General features: G+C 45.4%; 1 protein-coding gene across 3 annotated transcripts; it reads left to right on the top strand.

Moving 5' to 3' along the window:
- The first annotated feature begins 881 nt into the window (after positions 1-881).
- On the top strand, positions 882-19,719 carry SNUPN (snurportin 1). 3 transcript variants are annotated; one of them, XM_082387045.1, is made up of 9 exons: positions 882-1,031; positions 3,991-4,153; positions 6,419-6,566; positions 11,394-11,498; positions 11,738-11,834; positions 12,975-13,072; positions 15,921-15,995; positions 17,541-17,621; positions 19,094-19,719. In XM_082387045.1, exons 2-9 carry the CDS (start codon positions 3,996-3,998, stop codon positions 19,412-19,414), a joined length of 1,083 nt encoding a protein of 360 aa, XP_082243171.1. In that variant the 5' UTR covers positions 882-1,031; positions 3,991-3,995; the 3' UTR covers positions 19,415-19,719. The 3 variants fall into 3 exon arrangements, with proteins under 3 accessions (XP_082243171.1, XP_082243172.1, XP_082243170.1); XM_082387044.1 differs by lacking the exon at positions 882-1,031 and adding an exon at positions 1,743-1,763; XM_082387046.1 differs by lacking the exons at positions 882-1,031; positions 17,541-17,621 and adding an exon at positions 1,515-1,763.
- The last annotated feature ends 554 nt before the right edge of the window (positions 19,720-20,273 follow it).

The following is a 20,273-nucleotide window of genomic DNA, read 5'->3' as shown; positions in this document are numbered from 1 at the left end:
TGTATGTTGTTTCTGTAGTGTGGTATCGTAATATCCAACTTCTCTGTAAGTCAAACATGCAGCAAACTTAAATATTTGGCTCAAAAGCCGTGTAACTTTGGCCAAGTTGCTTAACCTCTCTGAACTTTAGTCTCTACTTCCTTGTGTTATTTTAAGATTAAATAAGATAATTCATGCAAAGCACGGCGTCTGCCTCAATGTAAGTGTTCAATAAATGGCTATTCACATTTTTATTTTGCATCTCTTCAGTCCTAGCCCACAAAGGCTGCTCTCCAGTTTTATTAAGTTCCTAAATCTCGGCTGCTTCCCTCCACCCTTTGCACCAATTCAGTCATTCCTTCACCAGAGCCGTGCCTTGTGCCGGATGCAGGAATCAAACCAGGACCCTACCATTGCCAAGCCCACAGCCGAGTAGGAAAGAGAAACTCCTAAAGCGAGCCAAATGGCTGTAATCGAGGTTTCTTTCCAGTGTTCTAAGGGGCGAATGGGTAGGGGACGACTAATTGAGACTTAGGGGTGGGTGGGTGTGTGTGTTTGTGGGCGGGGGAGGGAGTCATTCGGGCAACGCTTTCCCGTATAAAGCATGGGCACGGGAGAGGGAGCGGACTGTTGGTCCGGAGGCGGCAGGACCCAGGTCCTGGAGGGCCTTGAACGCCCGGCCACGAGATCGGGGTTCCAGCTATTGGCGAAAGTAACCCGGAGAAGCTTGTGCCCAGCAGTGAGGCTTCGGCCCGGCCAAGTCACCTTGCAGGAGGGTAGCAACACAAAAGCAGAAGGAGGACCCCCGCCCAGGCGGACTGGAAAAGCCCCGGTAGTTGAGGGCGGAAGTAACCGCAGGTCCGTGACAGAACCGCGGAAGAACTCCCGGCGTTCTCCACGTCCGGAGGAGCCGGAAACTCCCCGCGCTAGGTGGGTGAGCCCGGCGGCGCGGCGGCGGCCAAGGGGGCGGGGCCGGCTCTCTCAAGGCAGCTGATTGGTCGGTCCCCGGCGGCGGCGTTGGCGGCTGCGCGTGGAATTGTCACCTCGGTCTGGTGAGTCCTCGGTTCTAGCCTGGGCCCCGCCGGCTCCCGAACTGCCCCTGGGCGCCCGACTGTAACTCTCTGTGGCCAGCTGCACACTCCCGGCTTCCCGAGACATGACCTGAAGGGGCAGAGCGACGCCGGGGCCTCTCCTTGGGCGCGCTTCCACTCTTCAGTTCCAGGCTGTCGGGCCAGGACCCCTCTGGGATTTTCTTTGTGGGGGAGGGGCGAATCATGCAAGGCCTTGATGACCCCATCCATAGAGAAAAGCTGTGCGCGGCTGTGGCGGGGAGGGCGGCCGAGTGGAGTTCAGTTCCCCCGGCCGAACTGAAGCCCGGTGGGAGACGCCGAGGAGGCCTAGATCCTGGCTGGGGGATTCGAGGCGGGGCGCCCCCGCAGGGGGAGGAGGAGGGAGAGGAGGAAGAGGCCGTAGCGGGGGACAGTTGGGGTCTGGAGCTCGGGGGAGGGGCCTGGGTGGGTCGGAAATTGGGAGTTAGAGGGTGGATACAGGTGGAGGATGAGACCGCCAGGTCAGAACCCTTGGAGTCATCATCCTCCGAAGAATGGGTTGAAAGAGCAGGAGCCAGCCAAGGACAGCCATAAAGGGAGGTACAGGCAGCCGCCCCAGTATCCAAGGCATCAATTTTAAGAAGGATTTTATGCTTCTTGGCAGAGCATGAACCCACACCGAGATAAAGCATGATGAGGCCTAATAAATGTATTTTAGATTGGGTCATTACTTTGGTAAGCTGAAGACATAATGAATTTTTTAAAAATTTTATTATGGAAGTGTTCAAACTTACACAAAAGGACAGAAAAATACAGAAAATAGCATACCATTTAGGATCCTAGTACTCATCACCCAGCCTCAACTATGAATGGCCACCCAGGTTGCATAACATACATGTTAAGACACACCTCAAATCCACACTGATAATATGTTAATCTTAAGTTTTAAAAAGGTGGGTTTTTTGTTTTTGTTTTTTTCGTGTTTAATGGGTATAAAGGTTCCATTTTGCAAGAATAATAGAGTTCTGGAAATTGCTTGCACAACAATGTGAATGTAATTAACACGTTTGGACTGTACATTTAAAAATGGTTAAGTGGTAAATTTTATGTCATGCGTTTTTAACCACACAAACAAAAAAGTTCCTTTCAAATTAGAAAAAAGAAATCTAGGAAATTCCCTGGTGGTCCAGTGGTTAGGACTCGGCGCTTTCACTCTGGGGGCTCGATCCCTGGTCTGGGAACTAATATCCCGAAAGCCGCATGGTACGGGCGTTAAAAAAAAAAAAGTTTAATGCCGTAAAATCTGAATTCAAGTGTGCAATGGAAAGTAACTCTTTGCCAAGTAGAGGCCCATAGAGTTGTATTTTTAACTGTGGAGGCTCTGCAATGAACCTGTTGGTTTTGAGGGTCAGAGCATTGGGACCTGGACTGGGGTGGAGTTTAAGCACTGGTGGTGCTCTCTGGTTTATACTAGAACTTGAAGGGTTGGGCCAGCCCAGGTGTGTGAGTCAAATTTCTCCCAAATGTTCCTATTTTCTTGCAGTCTGAGGCACACTTTTTTTTTTTTTTTAATTAATTATTTTTTTTCTTCCGGCCGTGGCGGCTTATGGGGTCTTAGTTCCCCCACCAGGGATTGAACCTGGGCCCTTGGCAGTGAAAGTACAGAGTCCTAACCAATGGACTGCCAGGGAATTCCTTGAGGTGCACATTTAATCCTTGGGTAAGCTCCTGTGCTACCTCATACCTTCATTCACGGAAGGGTGAGTGAAGTGTGAATTCACATCTTTCTCTCCACTCCCATTCTTCAGGGTGGCCCTTGGTAGTCTGTCTCCCATATGATTTACTCTCTGTCTCCCAAATGTACCACATGTCCGTCCTTCACATTTTCTAGAGCAGCTGGTGTTAACTGGGAGGCAGCCTTCCATATTCTAGCTCTTTTCGAAATGAGTTCTGCATAGGTAACCCTGAAACCTTCCTTCTGCCCACCCCAAACAAGAAAATAAACAAACTATAAAGCAAGAAAATAACTGCCAGGTTTGGGTTTTTGGCTCCTCTTGTCCTCCTCCTTGGGCTCCAGAACCAGTACTTCTCCTGGAGCTAAATTTTCTTGATGTGAGTTGGCATTTATTGGAGAACTAAACAGCCAATCAGATAAAACTTGCATCAGAAAATTACATATTTTATTTATTTATTTAAATTTATTTATTTATTTATTTATTTTTGGCTGCCTTGGATCTTCGTTGCTGTGTGCGGGCTTTCTCTAGTTGCGGTGAGCGGGGGCTACTCTTCCTTGTGCGTGGGCTTCTCACTGCGGTGGCTTCTCTTGTTGCAGAGCACGGGCTCCAGGTGTGCGGGCTTCAGTAGTTGTGGCTCGCGGGCACTAAAGCGCAGGCTCAGTAGTTGTGGTGCATGGGCTTAGTTGCTCCGCGGCACGTGGGATCTTCCCGGACCAGGGCTTGAACCCGTGTCCCCTGCATTGGCAGGTGGATTCTTAACCACTGTGCCACCAGGGAAGCCCTACATTAAAAAAAAAAAAATGTTAAAAAAGAAAATTACATTAGTTATTGAGTAACAGCTTTTTAGAACTATTCAGGAAAAAATTAGATACTTGATCACATCACTGCATGTCAATGATAATAAGAAGGAATTAATGACAGGGTCCCTGGTGAATGATGACAAAGAGTAAAAGTTAGATTCAATCACAAGGTGAGTTTGATTGATGTTGAAGTTTATACACTCAGAGCTATCAAAATGCTCATTATTAAAATATCTGTGAGAAAAACATTACTGCTCATATGTAACTCACTTACCCTTTAACTTCTTTTTTTTCCCATAGAAATAATTGTGATTTTGGATTAAGTGAGGTTTTTTAGGGATGTAGCCATCATGTTACACCATAACTGCCTGTACCCGAAAGGTGATACGAAACGATTGAACAATTTTCTGATGTTTTCCTTTGTAGGGAAGATGGAAGAGCTGAGTCAAGCCCTGGCTAGTAGCTTTTCTGTGTCTCAAGATCTGAACAGCACAGCTGCCCCACACCCCCGCCTGTCCCAGTACAAGTCCAAGTACAGTTCCTTGGAGCAGAGTGAGCGGCGCCGCCGGTTACTGGAACTGCAGAAATCGTAAGGGATACTTTAACTCCTTGGCTTCTCTCTGTAGGCTGGGAGCTGTGAACCATTCAGGAGGCTCTAGGCTTGTCTCCACAGAGCCACCTTCAAAGTGGACCCTTTGTAGGTTGTTCTTCTTGCCCACAAGGTTGGGAGGGGTAAAACCTGGCAGAGGTAGATGTCCTTTACACCCAGAGCTTGGGAAAAATGAGGGAGTAGGGAGAGACCGAAGTTTGAAAGCAAAAGCTCAATTCTCTGGTTAAATTTTTCTTTTCTTTTTTCCTGGCAGCAGTACTGAGCTTTGTAGTTTAGGGACTTGTGAAAGCCACTCCCATACTTCCACTCCCCACATTCCCTGTGTGGCTTCTCCTGCAGTCTGACTCCTGGCTTTGGTGTGGGCTTCCTGTCTTCCTTCAGTCCAGATGTTTCTGTGGAGCCCTTGGGAATTCAAGACAAATGATTCCACAGGGAATCTGAGGAAATGTCTTCCATACACTTCGGTCTCAATACCAAGATGAGCAAACAGGGAAAGAGAGATTGATTGCAGGATAGGAGTGTTTGAGGCTGGGCCGCTCTGAAGGCAGGGCCTATCCTTTTATTCTCAGTGCAACACAGGCCTCTTCTGGGTAAGGAATTAAGGATTAGGAGGAACTATCAACAGCTGCATTTGGCCCACTGCTTCATCACTAGATGTGTTTAGCAGAGATGGTTCCCTGTGGCCTCTGGGTTGCTTGCAGATTACATTCTCAGATCACCCATTCCCCCGACCCCCAGTTTTTAAAAATTGTGATTAATTCGGAATAGGTAATATGTTCGTATGGTTCAAAATTCACAGTACATAAAAGAGTATATGGAGGCTTCCCTGGTGGCGCAGTGGTTGAGAATCTGCCTGCTAATGCAGGGGACACGGGTTCGAGCCCTGGTCTGGGAAGATCCCACATGCCGTGGAGCAACTAGGCCCGTGAGCCACAATTACTGAGCCTGCGCATCTGGAGCTTGTGCTCCGCAACAAGAGAGGCCACGATAATGAGAGGCCCGCGCACCGCAATGAGGAGTGGCCCCCACTTGCCGCAACTAGAGAAAGCCCTCGCACAGAAACGAAGACCCAACACAGCCATAAATTAAAAAAAAAAAAAAAAAAAAAAGACAAAACTGTAGTTCCCAGAGGCTCTCATTATAAAAAAAAAAAAAAAAGGAGTATATGGAGAAGGGACTTCCCTGGTGGTGCAGTGGTTAAGAATACGCCTGCCAATGCAGGGGACACGGGTTCGAACCCTGGTCCGGGAAGATCCCACATGCTGCGGAGCAGCTAAGCCTGTGTGCCACAGCTACTGAAGGCCGTGTGCCTAGAGCCTGTGTTCCGCAACAAGAAAAGCCACCACAATGAGAAGCCCACGCACCACAACGAAGAGTAGCCCCCGCTCACCACAACCAGAGAAAGCCCTCATGCAGCAACGAAGACCCAACGCAGCCAAAAATAAATATTTTTTTTAAAAAGTATGTGGTGAAAAGTCTCCCTCCCAAATCTGTCTTCTAGATGTCAAGTTCCTCTCTCTTTTTTTTTTTTTGGCCACGCTGAGCAGCTTGCAGGATCTTAGTTCCCCGACCAGGGATTGAACCTGGGCCCACGGCAGTGAAAGTGCCGAGTCCTAACCACTGGACCACTAGGGAATTCCCAACATCTTATATTATAGTACACTTGTTACAACTAATGAACAAATATTGATACATTATTGTTAACTAAAATCCATACTTCTTTACTCAGATTTCCTTAGTTTTTTCTAAGTGGACTTTTTTGAAAGTTAGGAACTGCAGAAAGGTCTGGCTGTTCCTCAGAAAGTCCCAGAAGCTGTCCTTGTCTCAAACTTCTCACTGCATCTCGGTGTTTCCTCTCTGCAATCCCTGGGAGCCTTCAGATGGTGTATCTGCCAGGCAGGGAAGTGTCAGCTCTCACCTGGGGTGGAGATGGGAGTCTAGGGTGGGGTGGGTGGGAGTAGGATCAGCCACTAGCGAACCCTGAGAATTCCTTTAAATATTGTACCTTGCCTATTCTTAGGAAACTGAGGAAAGCCGAGTGTGTTCAGAGGGGGTTTCCTATTTAGGATCTGTGAGGAGGTGGTCACTAGTTAACGGCTTACAAAGGAAATTCTGTCATCTCTTACCCCCACCACAATTCCCAAGTTGCTCTTGAATTTGGAGACTTTGAATTACATCTGTCACATTGCAGGGTGTCTTCCTATAAGATGTAAAGACCTGTCCTTATGCCTTTTCTTTTCCCAGAAAGCGGCTGGATTATGTGAACCATGCCAGAAGACTGGCTGAAGATGACTGGACAGGGACGGAGAATGAGGAAGAAGAAGAAAAGAAAGATGATGAGGAAATGGACATTGACACTGGCAAGAAGTTACCAAAACTCTATGCTAATCAAGTGAGTGGTCCAGAGGAGATTAGGCGCAGCTGGTCCTGCTCCCTTTACTGTGCAGTCAAAGCTCTTTACTTGCCCTAAAGAGGAGGATGAGGCAGGAAGAAGGAATAGGATCTACAACGAAAGTGCTGATGTACATAAAAGTTATGAGATGAAAAGAGATGACTTACAGTTTTGTGAGCTGATGGGGGGTCACTGATAGAGTCTGGGTAGTGGGTTTGGGAATCATTACCCCATGCTGTTAGCAAAGGCTTCCGGCCTGCTGCAAAAAGTCCCTGAGCTACTGATATGCTAGCGGACGCCATTCTTTACTAGTTATTATACAGCTGTTTTGGATCAGGCCTGCCCAGCCCAGCACTGTCCCCCACCCCACCTCCCAAGCTGGTAGTCTTTCCCAAGTGGTGGACTAACATGCCAGCCTTGGGTCTTCACACTCAGGTGGTAGGAGCTTGGACGTCCTTGAATACTGGGAGCCTGCCCAGCCACCCCAGGCCAGCCAGTTGGCCTAGGTGAGGTTGAGACCATGAAACAACAGATCACTATAACAAACTTGACTAAGTGCCCTGTTGATTCCAGAGAGGAAACCAGTGTGGCTTGTGGCGCCATAGGTGAAGCAGGCATGGAGACTGTCTAGTGCTCTAGGCAATCCAGTTATTCTCCAGAAGGCAGGGCATGTATCTGAGTGGGGCTGGGGGTCTACCCTGCTGTTGTATACTTACCTCTATAACCCAAGTGTCTTGTCACTTCAGAATCCTCTTCCACCTTAAGAATATGGTTCCTGGGTGCACACACTCCCATCCTCTTTCTCTGCCTCAAATATAGCACAGACATCTTCTATGACAAAGTACAGTTTAGTTCTGTTGAGCAAACATTGTTTTTTTTTTGTTTTTCTTTTTTAAATTTTTTGGCCATGCTGCACAGCATGTGGTATCTTAGTTCCCTGACCAGGGATCGAACCAATGCCCTCTGCAGTGGAAGCGCAGAGTCTTAACTACTGCACCACCATGGAAGTCCCGAGCAAGCATTGTTTTGTTTTGTTTTTGTTTAAAATAGAATGTTGGGGTTTTTAAAAAATATTTATTTATCTATCTATCTATCTGTGCTGGGTCTCAGTTGCGGTACGCAGGATCTTTGTTGCTGCATGTGGGATCTTTAGTTGTGGCACGCAGGATCTAGTTCCCTGACCAGGGATCGAACCCTGGACCCCCTGCATTGGGAGTGCGGAGTCTTAGCCACTGGATCACCAGGAAAGTCCCCCCCGAGCAAGCATTGTTGAAGGCCCTGTTCTATGTTAAGCTAGGCTATTCTCAGGGAAAGATAGACATGGGCCAGAAATAGCCCATGCACTCCTCTAATAAGTGTAGATTATGGTTTTTGCAATAAAAAAGTGAAATTAACTTCCCACAGAGAAGGAAGCAGGGTTGTGAAGTCAGGAAAAGGTTAATGAAAGAGGAGGCAGTTTGGAAACATGGGTAGGACAGGCAGAGGTACAGAGCATTTCAGGGCATTGCAGGCAGCAGGATCAGGCTGAGCAAGAGCCCAGAGGTGGGAGAAGAATATATGATGTGTTCAGGAGGGGTGTGCAGAGGGTGTGTGAGGATGGAGCAACATAGGGTTGGGGGAAGAGTATAGCAGAAATATGTACAGGGTTTTAGACTCTGGGTCTAGATTGTGAGGAACCACCGAGACTTTTTGAGCCAGGGGCAGAGGTGGGACTTCATGTGATGACTACCACATCAGTGTAGGAAGGCCTGGAAGAGAGAGACTGTGGTAGGGGGCTTAGGTTTGCTAAAAGATCTAATGAGTGCTAAGGGCAGTGAAAGTGGGAAGGAAAAGAGGTCATGAGTATGAGAGATGTTCCAGGTGGAATGAACAGAATTTATGGCTAGGAGAGGCAATATGAGAAGCGGATAAGGGTTTAAGCTCAGGTCGCATAGACTGACCTCAAAGTCAGGCTCTGTGTTGACCGTGGGCAAGTTACTTAACCAGTCTAAGTCTCTAGTTTCTTATCTGTAAAATGGGACATCGTAATAGTACCTATCTCATAGGATTGTTAGAAGGATTAATTGAAATAGTGTACCTTAAATACCTAGCCCAGAGCCCATAATGAATGCCCCACAGTATTAGTTGCTACTGCTATTTTTTTAAACAGCCATATTAAGATATAATTCACATACCATACAATTCACCCATTTACAGGGTACAATTCAGTATTTTTGTAGTAATTCACAGAGCTGTGCAACCATCACCAGTATCTAATTCTAGAATATTTTCACACCCATTAGCAGTCACTCCCCATTTTCCCTTCCCTCCAGGCCCTAGCAATCACTGATCTACTTTCTGTCTCTATGGATTTGCCTATTTTGGACATTTTGTATAAATGGAATCATATGAGATACATCCTTTTGCTTCTGGCTTCTTTCACTTAGCAAAAGGTTTTCAAGATTCATTTATGTTGTAGCATGTGTTAGAACTTCATTCCTTTTCATTTCTTTTCAAATAATATTCTGTTGTATAGATAGATATACCACATTTTGTTTATCCATTCATCAGTTGATGGCCTTCTGAGTTGTTTCCACTTTGGGGCTATTATGAATATTGCTGCTATGAACATTTATTTACATGTTTTTGCATGGACGTATGTTTTCATTTCTCTTGGGTATATACCTGGGAGTGGAGTTACTAGGCCATATGATAACTCTGGAACTACCAGACTATTTTTCAGAGTGACTACACCATTTTACATTCCCACCAGCAATGTTTGAGGGTTCGTTTCTCCACATCTTTGCCAGTACTCGTTATTGTCCGTCCTTTTGAATATAACCATCCTAGTGGGTGTGAAGTGGTGTTTCATGGTTTTGATTTGCATTTCCCTAGTAACTAATGATATTGAGCTTCTTTTCATGTGTTTATTAGCCATTCATATATCTTTGGAGAAATGTCTATTCAAATCCTTTGCCCGTTTAAAAATTGGGTTATTTGTCTTTTATTATTGAGTTCTTTATATATTCTAGATACAAGTTCCTTAGGAGATACATGATTTGCAAATATTTCTCATTCTGTGGGTTGTCTTTTCACTTTCTTGATGATGTTTTTGGCAGCACAGAGGTTTTACATTTTGATGTAGTCTAATTTATCTATCTTTTGTTTTGTCATTTGTGCTTTTGGTGTTGTATTACTATTATTCTTTAAGGGAGTGTTGATTATGCCTTGGGTTTAAGATTGAATAACAGAGAGGAAGGTGATGATATTAACAGGGCACAGAATGCAGAAGGGGAAGGATGGGTGTTTCAGGGATGGGAAGTACTTGGGCAACAGAAGCCAGTGCATTCTGTTTTGGCTATGCTGAGTTTAAGGTACAGAGAGGACCAACAGAGAAAGAGATAGCAAGTGGACAGCTGGAAATATAGGTTTGGAGGAAAGGAAAGAAATCTGGAGATGAAAAAGAAGAGAATTAGGGGACTTCCCTGGTGGCGCAGTGGCTAAGAACCTGCCTGCCCATGCAGGGGACACAGGTTCGAGCCCTGGTCTGGGAAGATCCCACATGCCATGGAGCAACCAAGCCCGTGTGCCACAACTGCTGAGCCTGTGTGCCACAACTACTGAAGCCTGCACATCTAGAGCCCATGCTCCGCAACAAGAGAAGCCACTGCAATGAGAAGCCCGCGCACCGCAATGAAGAGTAGCCCCCGCTCGCCACAACTAGAGAAAGCCCACACATAGCAACAAAGACCCAACACAGCCAAAAAAAAAAAAAGAGATTTAGGAGGCATCATCTTAGAAATGACAAGTGAAGTAGATGAATTCCACCCCCACGGGGGGACAGCATCTAAGAGAAAAGAGAAGGGGGACCTAAAACAGCCCCCTGAAGATTATCTACATGTTTTGGGGGAGTGTGTGGAGGAATGTTTGGAGGAAAAACAGAAAAGTACTGTGTCATGGGGCCAAGGGAGCATGTGTCAGGGAGGAGGATGTGACTGGCAGCATTACACCAGGAGTAGAGGAAGGAGGGGGAGGTGAGGGAATAGAGGTACTTGGCTGCAAGGAGGTCAAGTGGGGCTGTGAGGTAGCAAATCTGGACTGCGGGTGTCAGAGTGGGTGGGAAGGCAGCAGCAAGAAATACGAAGTAGTTAAAAAAAGAGAGAACGTGGAACATCTTAATAGAAATGTAGAGTGATAAAAGGTTTTCATTTTTGCCTTGGTTTTGAGGATTAGGGGTTGAGTATTTTGTGGCCTAAGGGGAAGGAGAGATGGGAGAGATGAGCGATTCAGTGGGAAGGATTAATTGATAGGCCAAAGTCTTTGTATAGATGGGAGGGACCAGTGATGAATGGAAGAGTAAATTTTTTCAAATTCATTTCACCACAGCCCTTTTTTTTTTTTTTAATTTAAGGTAACATCCTTTTCCTAACATCCTTTAGTATAGTATTTGGGTCACTAGTTTGGGAAATGATCTAGTTTAGAGCATCTCAAGGTCAGGGACTTGATTCATCTCTGAGGTATAGCCCCTGGAACATAATGGTTGTGATAATGGTAGGTGGGTGGACAAAGTAAGGAAAGATAGAGGGTCCTATCCCCCCATACAGGAGGTGAAGTAGTAAGAATGGGTATGGATGCAGATAATGAAGGTGAGAAGTTGAAGTTCACGGGGAGCAGGAGACGAGTTGACTACTAAGAGCTAGTGGGGTGGAGGTCCCACTGTCACCCTTTTCTGTTCTCATTCTTTTACTTGTATTTTTATTATATATATAGGACATGAATTCTTTGTCATTGTAAACATGGGAGCAGCACAGCCCTGTTGATTTTTAACACCATTTTTTGTGTTCCCAGTTAATGCTCTCAGAGTGGTTAATTGACGTCCCTTCAGATTTGGGTCAGGAATGGATTGTGGTCGTGTGCCCTGTTGGAAAAAGAGCCCTTATTGTGGCCGCCAGGGTGAGTAGCTGCTCCTGCCCCCTGCGCCAGCATGCCTGGCCTGTAGCAGGAGGGGTTCTCTGCACACTCTGTGTTCCTTATCTGCCACAGCAGCTGTCCCTGCCATGGGGATTGAAACGCTTTCCTGCAGGAGGGATTTGATGAGAGCCACCTTTGGGCTGATGGCACCCCTGCAGAATGTGGAAGCAAGAGGGTGAGGAGACTTTGATGCCTGACAAGAATGGTAATTGTCCACACAGGGTTCTACCAGTGCCTACACCAAGAGTGGCTACTGCGTCAACAGGTTTTCTTCCCTTCTGCCAGGAGGCAACAGGCGAAACTCAGCAACAACAAAAGGTACCTACATACAATTGTCTCTTTATTAACTTTTATAATCAGTGCTTGGTTAGTTGCTTAGTTAGTTGTTTTAAAGACCCACTTTAAAAGCATACCTTTGAAACTGCGCACAGGTAATATCCTGCCCACTGGGCTCTCCCTCAAGGTCAGGCCTCCTCAGTAGCAGAATAGTTGCAACTTGTGAGGCCTGCTGGGCAATAAACCCCTAAATTAAAGTCAATGCACCTTTCCCATGGACTTCCATCACAAGATGACAGGTGCAGTTTTCTGGGGAAAGGACCCCCAGAAGGCCAAGTGTAACGTACAGAAGCTGTTGCTGGGGCTTCCTGCCGAATTCCCTTTTCTCCTTTCTCGGTGTCCTAATCTTAGCTTCTTCCTCCCCCCTGGGCCCAGCCGAGGAGACTAAGGTCACGAAGGTTTGCCCATGGTCATTCAGTGAGGAGTTGGCAGAGCTGGCAGAACCGTTCTCTCACCTCTGCCTGCCCAGGCTCCGCTGGTGGTTACTCCTGTCCTCTGTTCTGAGCCCTCTATTGGCTTTTTTTACTCCAGCCTGAAATGTGCTTCCACCTCCCCTCTACCCTGTTATTTTAGTCCTGTGATCCCAAAAGATTGTTCATATCCCATCTCTTCCATGAAGCATTTCCTGGAACTCTCGTTTTTCTTAGTTTGTGCTGTATAATTCAGGTCTTGGTTCTTTCTCTGTAATCATCTTATCTCCTTAACTGGATTGTAACTTCCTTAAAGGCAGGGATTACGTATAGTTAATATTCCCCACAGAACACAGTGCCTGTGATAGGAACTCAAAAAGTAATTGTAAACTAAAATGGAAGATTACTTCCCTTCAAACTTGAGCTTCTCTAAGGTGAGTAAATGTCCCAGTTTATCTAAAGGTTCAGAGTTCACACTTGGCATTGCCTTGATCCTTCTTGTGCTGTCATACCTCTGGTCACCCCTAGACTGTGCCAGGTGGCCAGAAAAGGCTGTGAAGAACTTTGTCCTGTAGTGCTGGTGCTTGCTGTGAGCACTGAGGATTGTTGGATTCAGTTCCCAAGCCCCTAAGATGGGGCTCCCCAGATTGTGGTGGAGGGAACCATGATGGGAGGGGTTACCCTATACTGACTTTCTGCTTTGTGTCTCCAGACTACACCATTCTGGACTGCATTTACAGTGAGGTGAACCAGACCTACTACGTTCTGGACGTGATGTGCTGGCGGGGACACCCTTTTTATGACTGCCAGGTAAGGACTGATACTCCCCTCATGTCTTCTCCTGTTTTCTCCTCTCCTCCCAGGAAAGTGGCTCAGCATGTGTGTTTAGTACGTGACCAACTTCTTGGTGTGTACAGGATGTGGTATATCAAGAACATTGTCTAATGTTCCTTGCATCTTTGGGTGTGTTAAAATTAGCTTCATTTATAAAAAGAGGTAGGAGGAACTAAGGGAAGCATAGCAATTCTTGAGGGGAGGAAGGAGAAACAGAGTGTAGGGGTAGGCTGGGACTTTGTAGAAGCTGTAACCGCCCCCTCCCCTCTCTCCAGAGTGTAGGAGGCTTGCTGGCAGGGAAGATTGCAGGTGAAGGGGATGCTGCCTTGTGCAGGCGGCACAAGGAAGAGAAGGTGGAATGTTAAGCACCATCAAATAGACTTCTGTCACCTCCACTCCTTCACCAACCACATCTTGACCCTGAAAATGTCAGGGCCTCCTTGGTATGACCATAAGGCCTCGAATCTCTGAGGGGCTAGCTCTGGAAGGAGATTTTCCAAATGAGGAGAGGCCCCCCCACCCAATATTCTCCCCTCAAGTTTCACCTTCCCACAACATTTTTCTCAGATTGGTGATTCTTTCGAGTGACAGAGGCAGTCATCAGAGAGAGGCTAGGTCACCCCACAGGGTCCATCTCTGCTCCTATGCTCCCCATCGTTGTCCCAGTTTTAAAGTGGTGGGTTTTTTGTGCTCCCTGTCAATTAGTTTATCATAGTGGTTCTCAGAATGTTGAATGTGTGGCCTCAGAAAGTTGTTAGTAATGCAAATTCTTAGACCTATTGAATCAGAAACTCTGGGGATGGGACTTATGTTTTAATAAACCTCCAGGCGATCCTCATGCAGGCCCAAGTGTCCGAATCACAGGTTATCGCCACAGGCTGCTTCTTTCCGTAGCCATTACCCCAAGCTAGGTTTCCAAATTATGCTAGGTGCTGGTACTTCAGAATTCTAGCATGCATCTCATTCAAAAAATAATAGCCAAGGGACTTCCTTGGCGGTCCAGTTTAAGACTCTGCGCTTCCAATGCAGGGGGCATGGGTTCAATCCCCAGTCAGGGAACTAAGTTCACACATACTGCACGGTGTGGCCAAAAGATAAAAAAACAAAAACAACAACAAAAAAATAGCCAAGACCTGCATTGCTAAGCACTTTGTGAGCATGGTCTCATTGAATCCCTTACAACAACTCTTAAAAAGTAAGTATGTACTATTGTTATTACTCCTCATCATTTAGATATGAAAGCTGAGAGCCACAGATGTTAAGTACCTTGCCCAAATGCAGAGCCAAGCCTAAAACTCAGAACTCAGAAATTCAGTTGAGGGACTTCCCTGGTGGCGCAGTGTTAAGAATCTGCCTGCCAGTGCAGGGGACACAGGTTCGAGCCCTGGTCTGGGAAGATCCCACATGCCACGGAGCAACTAAGCCCATGCACCAGAACTACTGAGCCTGCGCTCTAGAGCCCGTGAGCCACAACTACTGGGCCCACGTGCCACAACTACTGAAGCCTGCGCGCCTAGAGCCTGTGCTCCGCAACAAGGGAAGCCACCGCAATGAGAAGCCCGTGCACCACAGCGAAGAGTAGCCCCCGCTTGTCGTAACTAGAGAAAACCCACGGGCAGCAACGAAGACCCAGTGCAACCAAAAATAAATAAATAAATAAATTTATTTTTAAAAAAAAGAGAGAGAAAGGCCGCGCAGCAACGAAGACCCAATGCGGCCAAAAATAAATTAATTAATTTTAAAAAATTAAAAAAATTAAAAAATAAAAATTCATTCGGGAACATATTTTCCTTTAATTCTGTTGAAGGATGTTTCATAACATGCATTTACAACCTACAAATTTGATAACTAAAGCCACCTATATTTTGACAATATAAAGGAAAGATTGTGGGTTTTTTATTTTTGGTTTTGGAAATTAAAAAAAAGAAAGAAAAGTCCCTAAATAACAACAGAAGCATATGTATCAGTAATTTAGATCAATAGTAATTTGGAATAAAGTAGTTTATGTGAAGTTACAGCTATAAAGTAGTTTCTAATCCTCAGGTAAAATAAAATAATGTGCTTTGGAGTTGATGAGTCCTGGTCCCATAGTATTTCTGTTGCACCTGGGTGAGTGATGTAATCTCTCTGAGCCTCAGAGTCCTCACCTGTAAAATGGAGATGATAATAATACAATTCTCAGAGGATGGTTGAGGATTAATACGATTATGTATGTAAGGTCCTTAGCATGGAGCCTGAGACATAGTAGGCCTTCAGTGATAAATGTTGGCATTACTACTATTAATAATCCTATTGGATTTTAAGGAAAAAATATTCAAAGATTTTGTGAACATCTTCTTGACCTTATGGCAGTGTTTTAAGGGAAATGAGGGTGAGAGAAGGGCTTAGGTCTTCATAAATCAGGTGGCTATTTTTTCCCCAGTTTTATTGAAATTTAACTGACATGCAACACTGTGTAAGTTTAAGGTGTATAGCACAATGATTTGACTTACATATATTTTGCAATAGTTACCTGAGTAAGTTTAGTTAATATCCATCATCTCATATAGATACCAAAAAGAAAAGAAAAGAAAAAAATAAGTGTTTTTTTTCCCTTGCCATGAGAACTCTTAGGATCTACTCTCAACAACTGTCATGTATATACCAGACAACAGAGTTAACTATTGTCATTGTGTTGTACTTTCCATCCCTAGTACTTACTTATCTTATAACTGGAAGTTTGTACCTTTTGACCATCAGGTAGCTTTTTAGAATAGGGTGTTTTTGTTCGTATTAGAGTTTGAGGTGAACAGTTTTTAATCTTTCTCTTTCTCTTCTCTGGCAGACTGATTTCCGATTCTACTGGATGCATTCAAAGTTACCAGAAGAAGGACTGGGAGAGAAAACCAAGCTCAATCCCGTAAGGCCTGGTGTTAGAATTGCAGAGTTCTTTATGGGGATTGGTTTGGATTGGTCTGTTATCTAAATATAATCATTATGAATGAAATTATCTTTTTTTTTTTCTTATTGAGGCAGCATGGCATAGTGGGAAAAGTATGGACTTAACAGTTATCCAGATTCCAGTTTTCGCTTTAACAATTACCAGGTTAAGTTAATATCTTTACTTGGCCTTAATTTCTTCATCTGTTTAATAGGGTTAATAATACCTACTTTACAGGGTTGTTCTAAGAACCAAATTATATAAATATACAAGTCTTTCTAGCATAATACTTACGGTGAGCACTCAGTAAACAGTGGTTGATATAAAATGCTAATAACTGCTTTTATTAATAACACTATTTAGAATTCTCCAACTGTAGCATACATCAGCAGCCTCTGGAGACTTGGTAAAATGTAGACTCCTGGGCCTCACCCCCAGAATTTCTGATTCAGTAGGTCTGGGGTAAAGCCTGAGAATTTGCATTTCTAACAAGTTCCCCAGTGAAACTGATACTGCTGGTCCATGGACCACACTTTGAGAACCTCTGCCTTTGTATCTGATCTAAGAGTGACCTCATCTAGTCAGTCCCCTCTTTTTATAGATGAGTATATAGGCTCAGAGAGGGGACTGCCTTCCCCAAGGTCCCACAGTCCAGGATGATAACCCAAATGTCTTCGCTATTCACTCATTGATTAAATATGGGACAGTTATTTTCATTGCATTTTATTAGTTAAGCCCTGTAGACTGGCATTTGCTTGGGTTGCTTACAGCATTTTTAAAAGCAACTGGATAACCAGTTACAGGACAATAAATGGGACCAGTACTTCCAGTGATGTTATCAATTAGGTCCTAGAAGAACATGCACTGAGGAAAGGGAACATGGGTGCTACTTTCTCTGAGATGCTGTTCTGTGTGCGCTACAGGTACTATCTCATTGTATCTGCATAACAATCCTATGAAGTAGATACTTTTATTATCCCTTTTTACAGATGGGAAAATGGAGGCATATGGAGATTAAATGATTGACAGAGCTGGGATTCAGACCTAGGCAATCTGACTCAGAGGTTGTCATAGTCCTAATCACTTTGGTATACTGCTTCAGTGTAAAAATTTTTGCTGTTGTGAAAGGGGCTTCACCAGTCCTTCATTAGGGGCAACTGTCATAGAGCTGGGAGAATAACATAGAATCCCTAAACCTAGCACAGGGCAGTGGTTCTCAGTCCTGACTGCATGAATCAACTGGAGAGCTTTAAAAAAAAAATGACTGGATCCCACCCCAGAGCAGTTCAGTCAGAATCTCGGGGTGGTGCTTGGGCATGAGTAATTTTTAAGAGTTTCCCAGATGGTTCTTCTGTATAAAGCAAGGTTGAGAACTCCTGACCTAGTAATTCAGAGGATAAGTAGAGGGGAGTGGGTATGGGAGGATGAGACTGAAAACTTTTCTTCTTTGATATAGCTCTTCAGTTGCTGGAACCAATATTGTTTGTAACATGTACTAACTCTTTGTTCTAATTTATGTTTTAGTTTAAATTTGTAGGGCTAAAGAATTTCCCTTGTACCCCTGAGAGCCTGTGTAAGGTGCTGTCTATGGATTTCCCTTTTGAGGTAACAAAACCATTGTCTTTATTGCTCTGATCTGATTGTAAGACACAAGAAACTTGGTTATACAGTCTTAAGAGAGCCTCTGACTTTGCTGTGTCAAAGCATCAGAAAAGGGCTGAAAGCTGACTCTTGGGAAAGAATGTGCTCGTGGCCTTTCATAGCCTCAGGGCCACCCTGCCAGCTAAGTCAGAATGCCAGAGCTGTAAGGGCCCTTGAAAGGACAGCTCATCTAACTCCCTCATTTTACAGATGGAGAAACTGAGGCCCAGAGAGGGGTGAGGCTTCCATTCCTAGGTCCTTCTTGTGTGCCTCTTTCTGCTACAAGCCAGAGAATGAGGCCCCTTGTTTGACTGCCACAGCTGGGGCTTCTGTGACTGACAGACTGCAGGGCTGTGAATTCCTAATCCTTCTTTCCTCCGAAGAGCAAATGGTCCCCAGGGATGGCAGTGCTTGCTGAGCAGTGGCATGGCAGTGGGGTGACCAACTTGTCCAAGGTTGCCCAGGATTTCCCTGGTTTTAGTGCTGAAAGTCTCACGTCCCCAGAAGCTCCTCAGTCCTGGGCAGTCTTTTGTCATCCTCAGAACCTGCAGTTACCCTACAAACAGACTTCCTTTGCCCATGATGTCCTTTAAAATTCTGCCTGGTCACCTGCAAGTATTTGCTTGAACTGGATATAATTTTGCTAAAAGGATCACAGCTTCCCAAATGATGAAATGGCAAAGGCTGAGTTGCCTTCATTTCTGGGAGTCAGTTAAGAAGGTGGTAAGAACACCATCTTTGTTTATGACCCTTATGCCCCAGTGACAATAAATGCTTTTTAGAGATGAGTCACTGAATCACAGAAAAGAAAATATGGGACTGTGGGAGGTCTTCCCGTTGAGGAAAACTGATTTTCCCAGAACATAGCTCACAGACAATTTAGGGGGAGGTTTAGGCAGCCAGCAGTGGCTGGGGAGCAGGGCTTCTTGACAGGCTGTTTCCCCTGCACTCAGCAGTCCAGCGTCTTGGAGGGGCTTGTCCAGTTCCCCTGCTTTGTTCCCTGTGTGGAGCACATCCTCCACTACAGAGACCTCCAGGTGGTGGAAAGTGCATGGGATTTGAGGAGAGAAGACCTGGGTTCAAGCTGAATTTCTGCTTCATACTCACTGTGTGTTTGAGGGAGGCCCCAGAACTCCCTGAGCCTGAGCAGCCCCATCTCCCAGACACTTCCATGGTGGGTAAGAGGGTGAAATAGTAGGTAGGAAAGCACCCTGTAAATGGGAAAGTACTTTTTATGTTTTTATTTTCTAAAATTTAGTTTTCTAGACCATTTCTTCATTTAGAGAAATTCATGTGTGAGAAATGAAGACTCTTTTTCTTCTGGCAGTGACCCAGAAAAAAAGATCTGGACCACAAGAGCTACCCCGGTGCATATAGGTCTCCTACAAACATGTGGCCCCAGAAGTCATTCTGATCCCTGGCTTTCTTTCTCGTAGGTAGATGGGCTTCTCTTCTACCACAAGCAGACCCACTATAGCCCTGGAAGCACTCCTCTGGTGGGCTGGCTGCGCCCCTACATGGTGTCAGATGTTCTTGGCGTAGCTGTGCCAGCTGGCCCGCTGACTGCCAAGCCAGAATATGCTGGGCACCAGCTCCAGCAGATTATTGAGCACAAGAGGAGCCAGAAGGAGGGAATAAAGGAGATCACACACAAGCCCTCTGAGAATGGACGCTATGAGTTGGAGCACCTGTCTACGCCCAAGCTGAAGAGCCCTCCCCATAGCCCCAAGCACCCAGGGAGCCTCATGGAGAACTAGAGAGGGCAGCCTCCTTTGGGAGTCACAGGATGGGGGTTGGTCCCAGAAGGAAGGCTGGGGGGGGAGGACAGTGACGAGAACAAGATGACTTCATTTTAGAGCAGGCTTTCCAAAGCCACTCCAGCTGGAAACAGCTTATCTCCTATCTGAAGTGCTGGCTTTAACAGTTGGGGGAGGTTTCCAGATTGGGTAGTCTTTGGATTTGAGCAGCAACTCCTGTGAAAATGTATTTCAGATCCACAATGTAAATATATGTAATTCTTACGAAAGAAGTTGTTTGTGATTCTTAAACTTTATTTATTTTATTTTTGTGTGTGTGTGATTCTTAAACTTTAGACAGTCAGGAATCTCCCCCACCTCTACCCCTTCAGGCCCCCTAAACCGTGACTGTTCAAGTCTTGGCCCATTTCACTCTGTTTTTAGCACTTAAGCATTCTGCTGAGTTTCCAGTTGCTGCTGTTGGTAACGTCATTTTCTCAAAGGTCTTACCAGGAACTGCAGTTCTTGGTATTTGAATATGTTCCCTCTTCTGAGAAGACAAGTGTGATTTTCTTTGGTTTAGACACAGAGATAAAATGCAAATGGAGTTCATTCACTACTTCAGCCAACATTTTGAGCACATTCCAGAAGATAAGCCTTGTGCTTACGTAGAGTGGGTTATGATGAGGGACCATACTTCATCACTGCCCTTGAGGAGCTCACGATCCAGTGACAAATAAAACCACCAGCATCTAGAGTGGGTCCAGATGGTGGGATGATTGCTTTAGTGCAGAAAGGTACATAGAGCATGGGGTGTGGGGGGATGCCGGGAAGAGCAGAGGGAGGTTTCACAGAGGAGGTCAGAGCTGGGCTGAGGCTC

This window comes from Balaenoptera borealis (genome assembly GCF_965194805.1).
Source record: "Balaenoptera borealis genome assembly, chromosome: 3".
In the NCBI taxonomy this organism is placed as follows: Eukaryota; Metazoa; Chordata; class Mammalia; order Artiodactyla; family Balaenopteridae; genus Balaenoptera; species Balaenoptera borealis.
The sequence above is the reverse complement of the archived record's forward strand: the minus strand, read 5'-3'. Positions and strand labels throughout refer to the sequence as shown.

Excerpts from the sequence above, each read along its gene's own strand:
- SNUPN (XM_082387045.1), top strand. The coding sequence starts at position 3,996 with ATGGAAGAGCTGAGTCAAGCCCTGGCTAGTAGCTTTTCTGTGTCTCAA. Across the intron at positions 6,567-11,393 it reads CAAAACTCTATGCTAATCAA|TTAATGCTCTCAGAGTGGTT; the intron begins GTGAGTGGTCCA and ends TTGTGTTCCCAG. Across the intron at positions 11,835-12,974 it reads AAACTCAGCAACAACAAAAG|ACTACACCATTCTGGACTGC; the intron begins GTACCTACATAC and ends TTGTGTCTCCAG.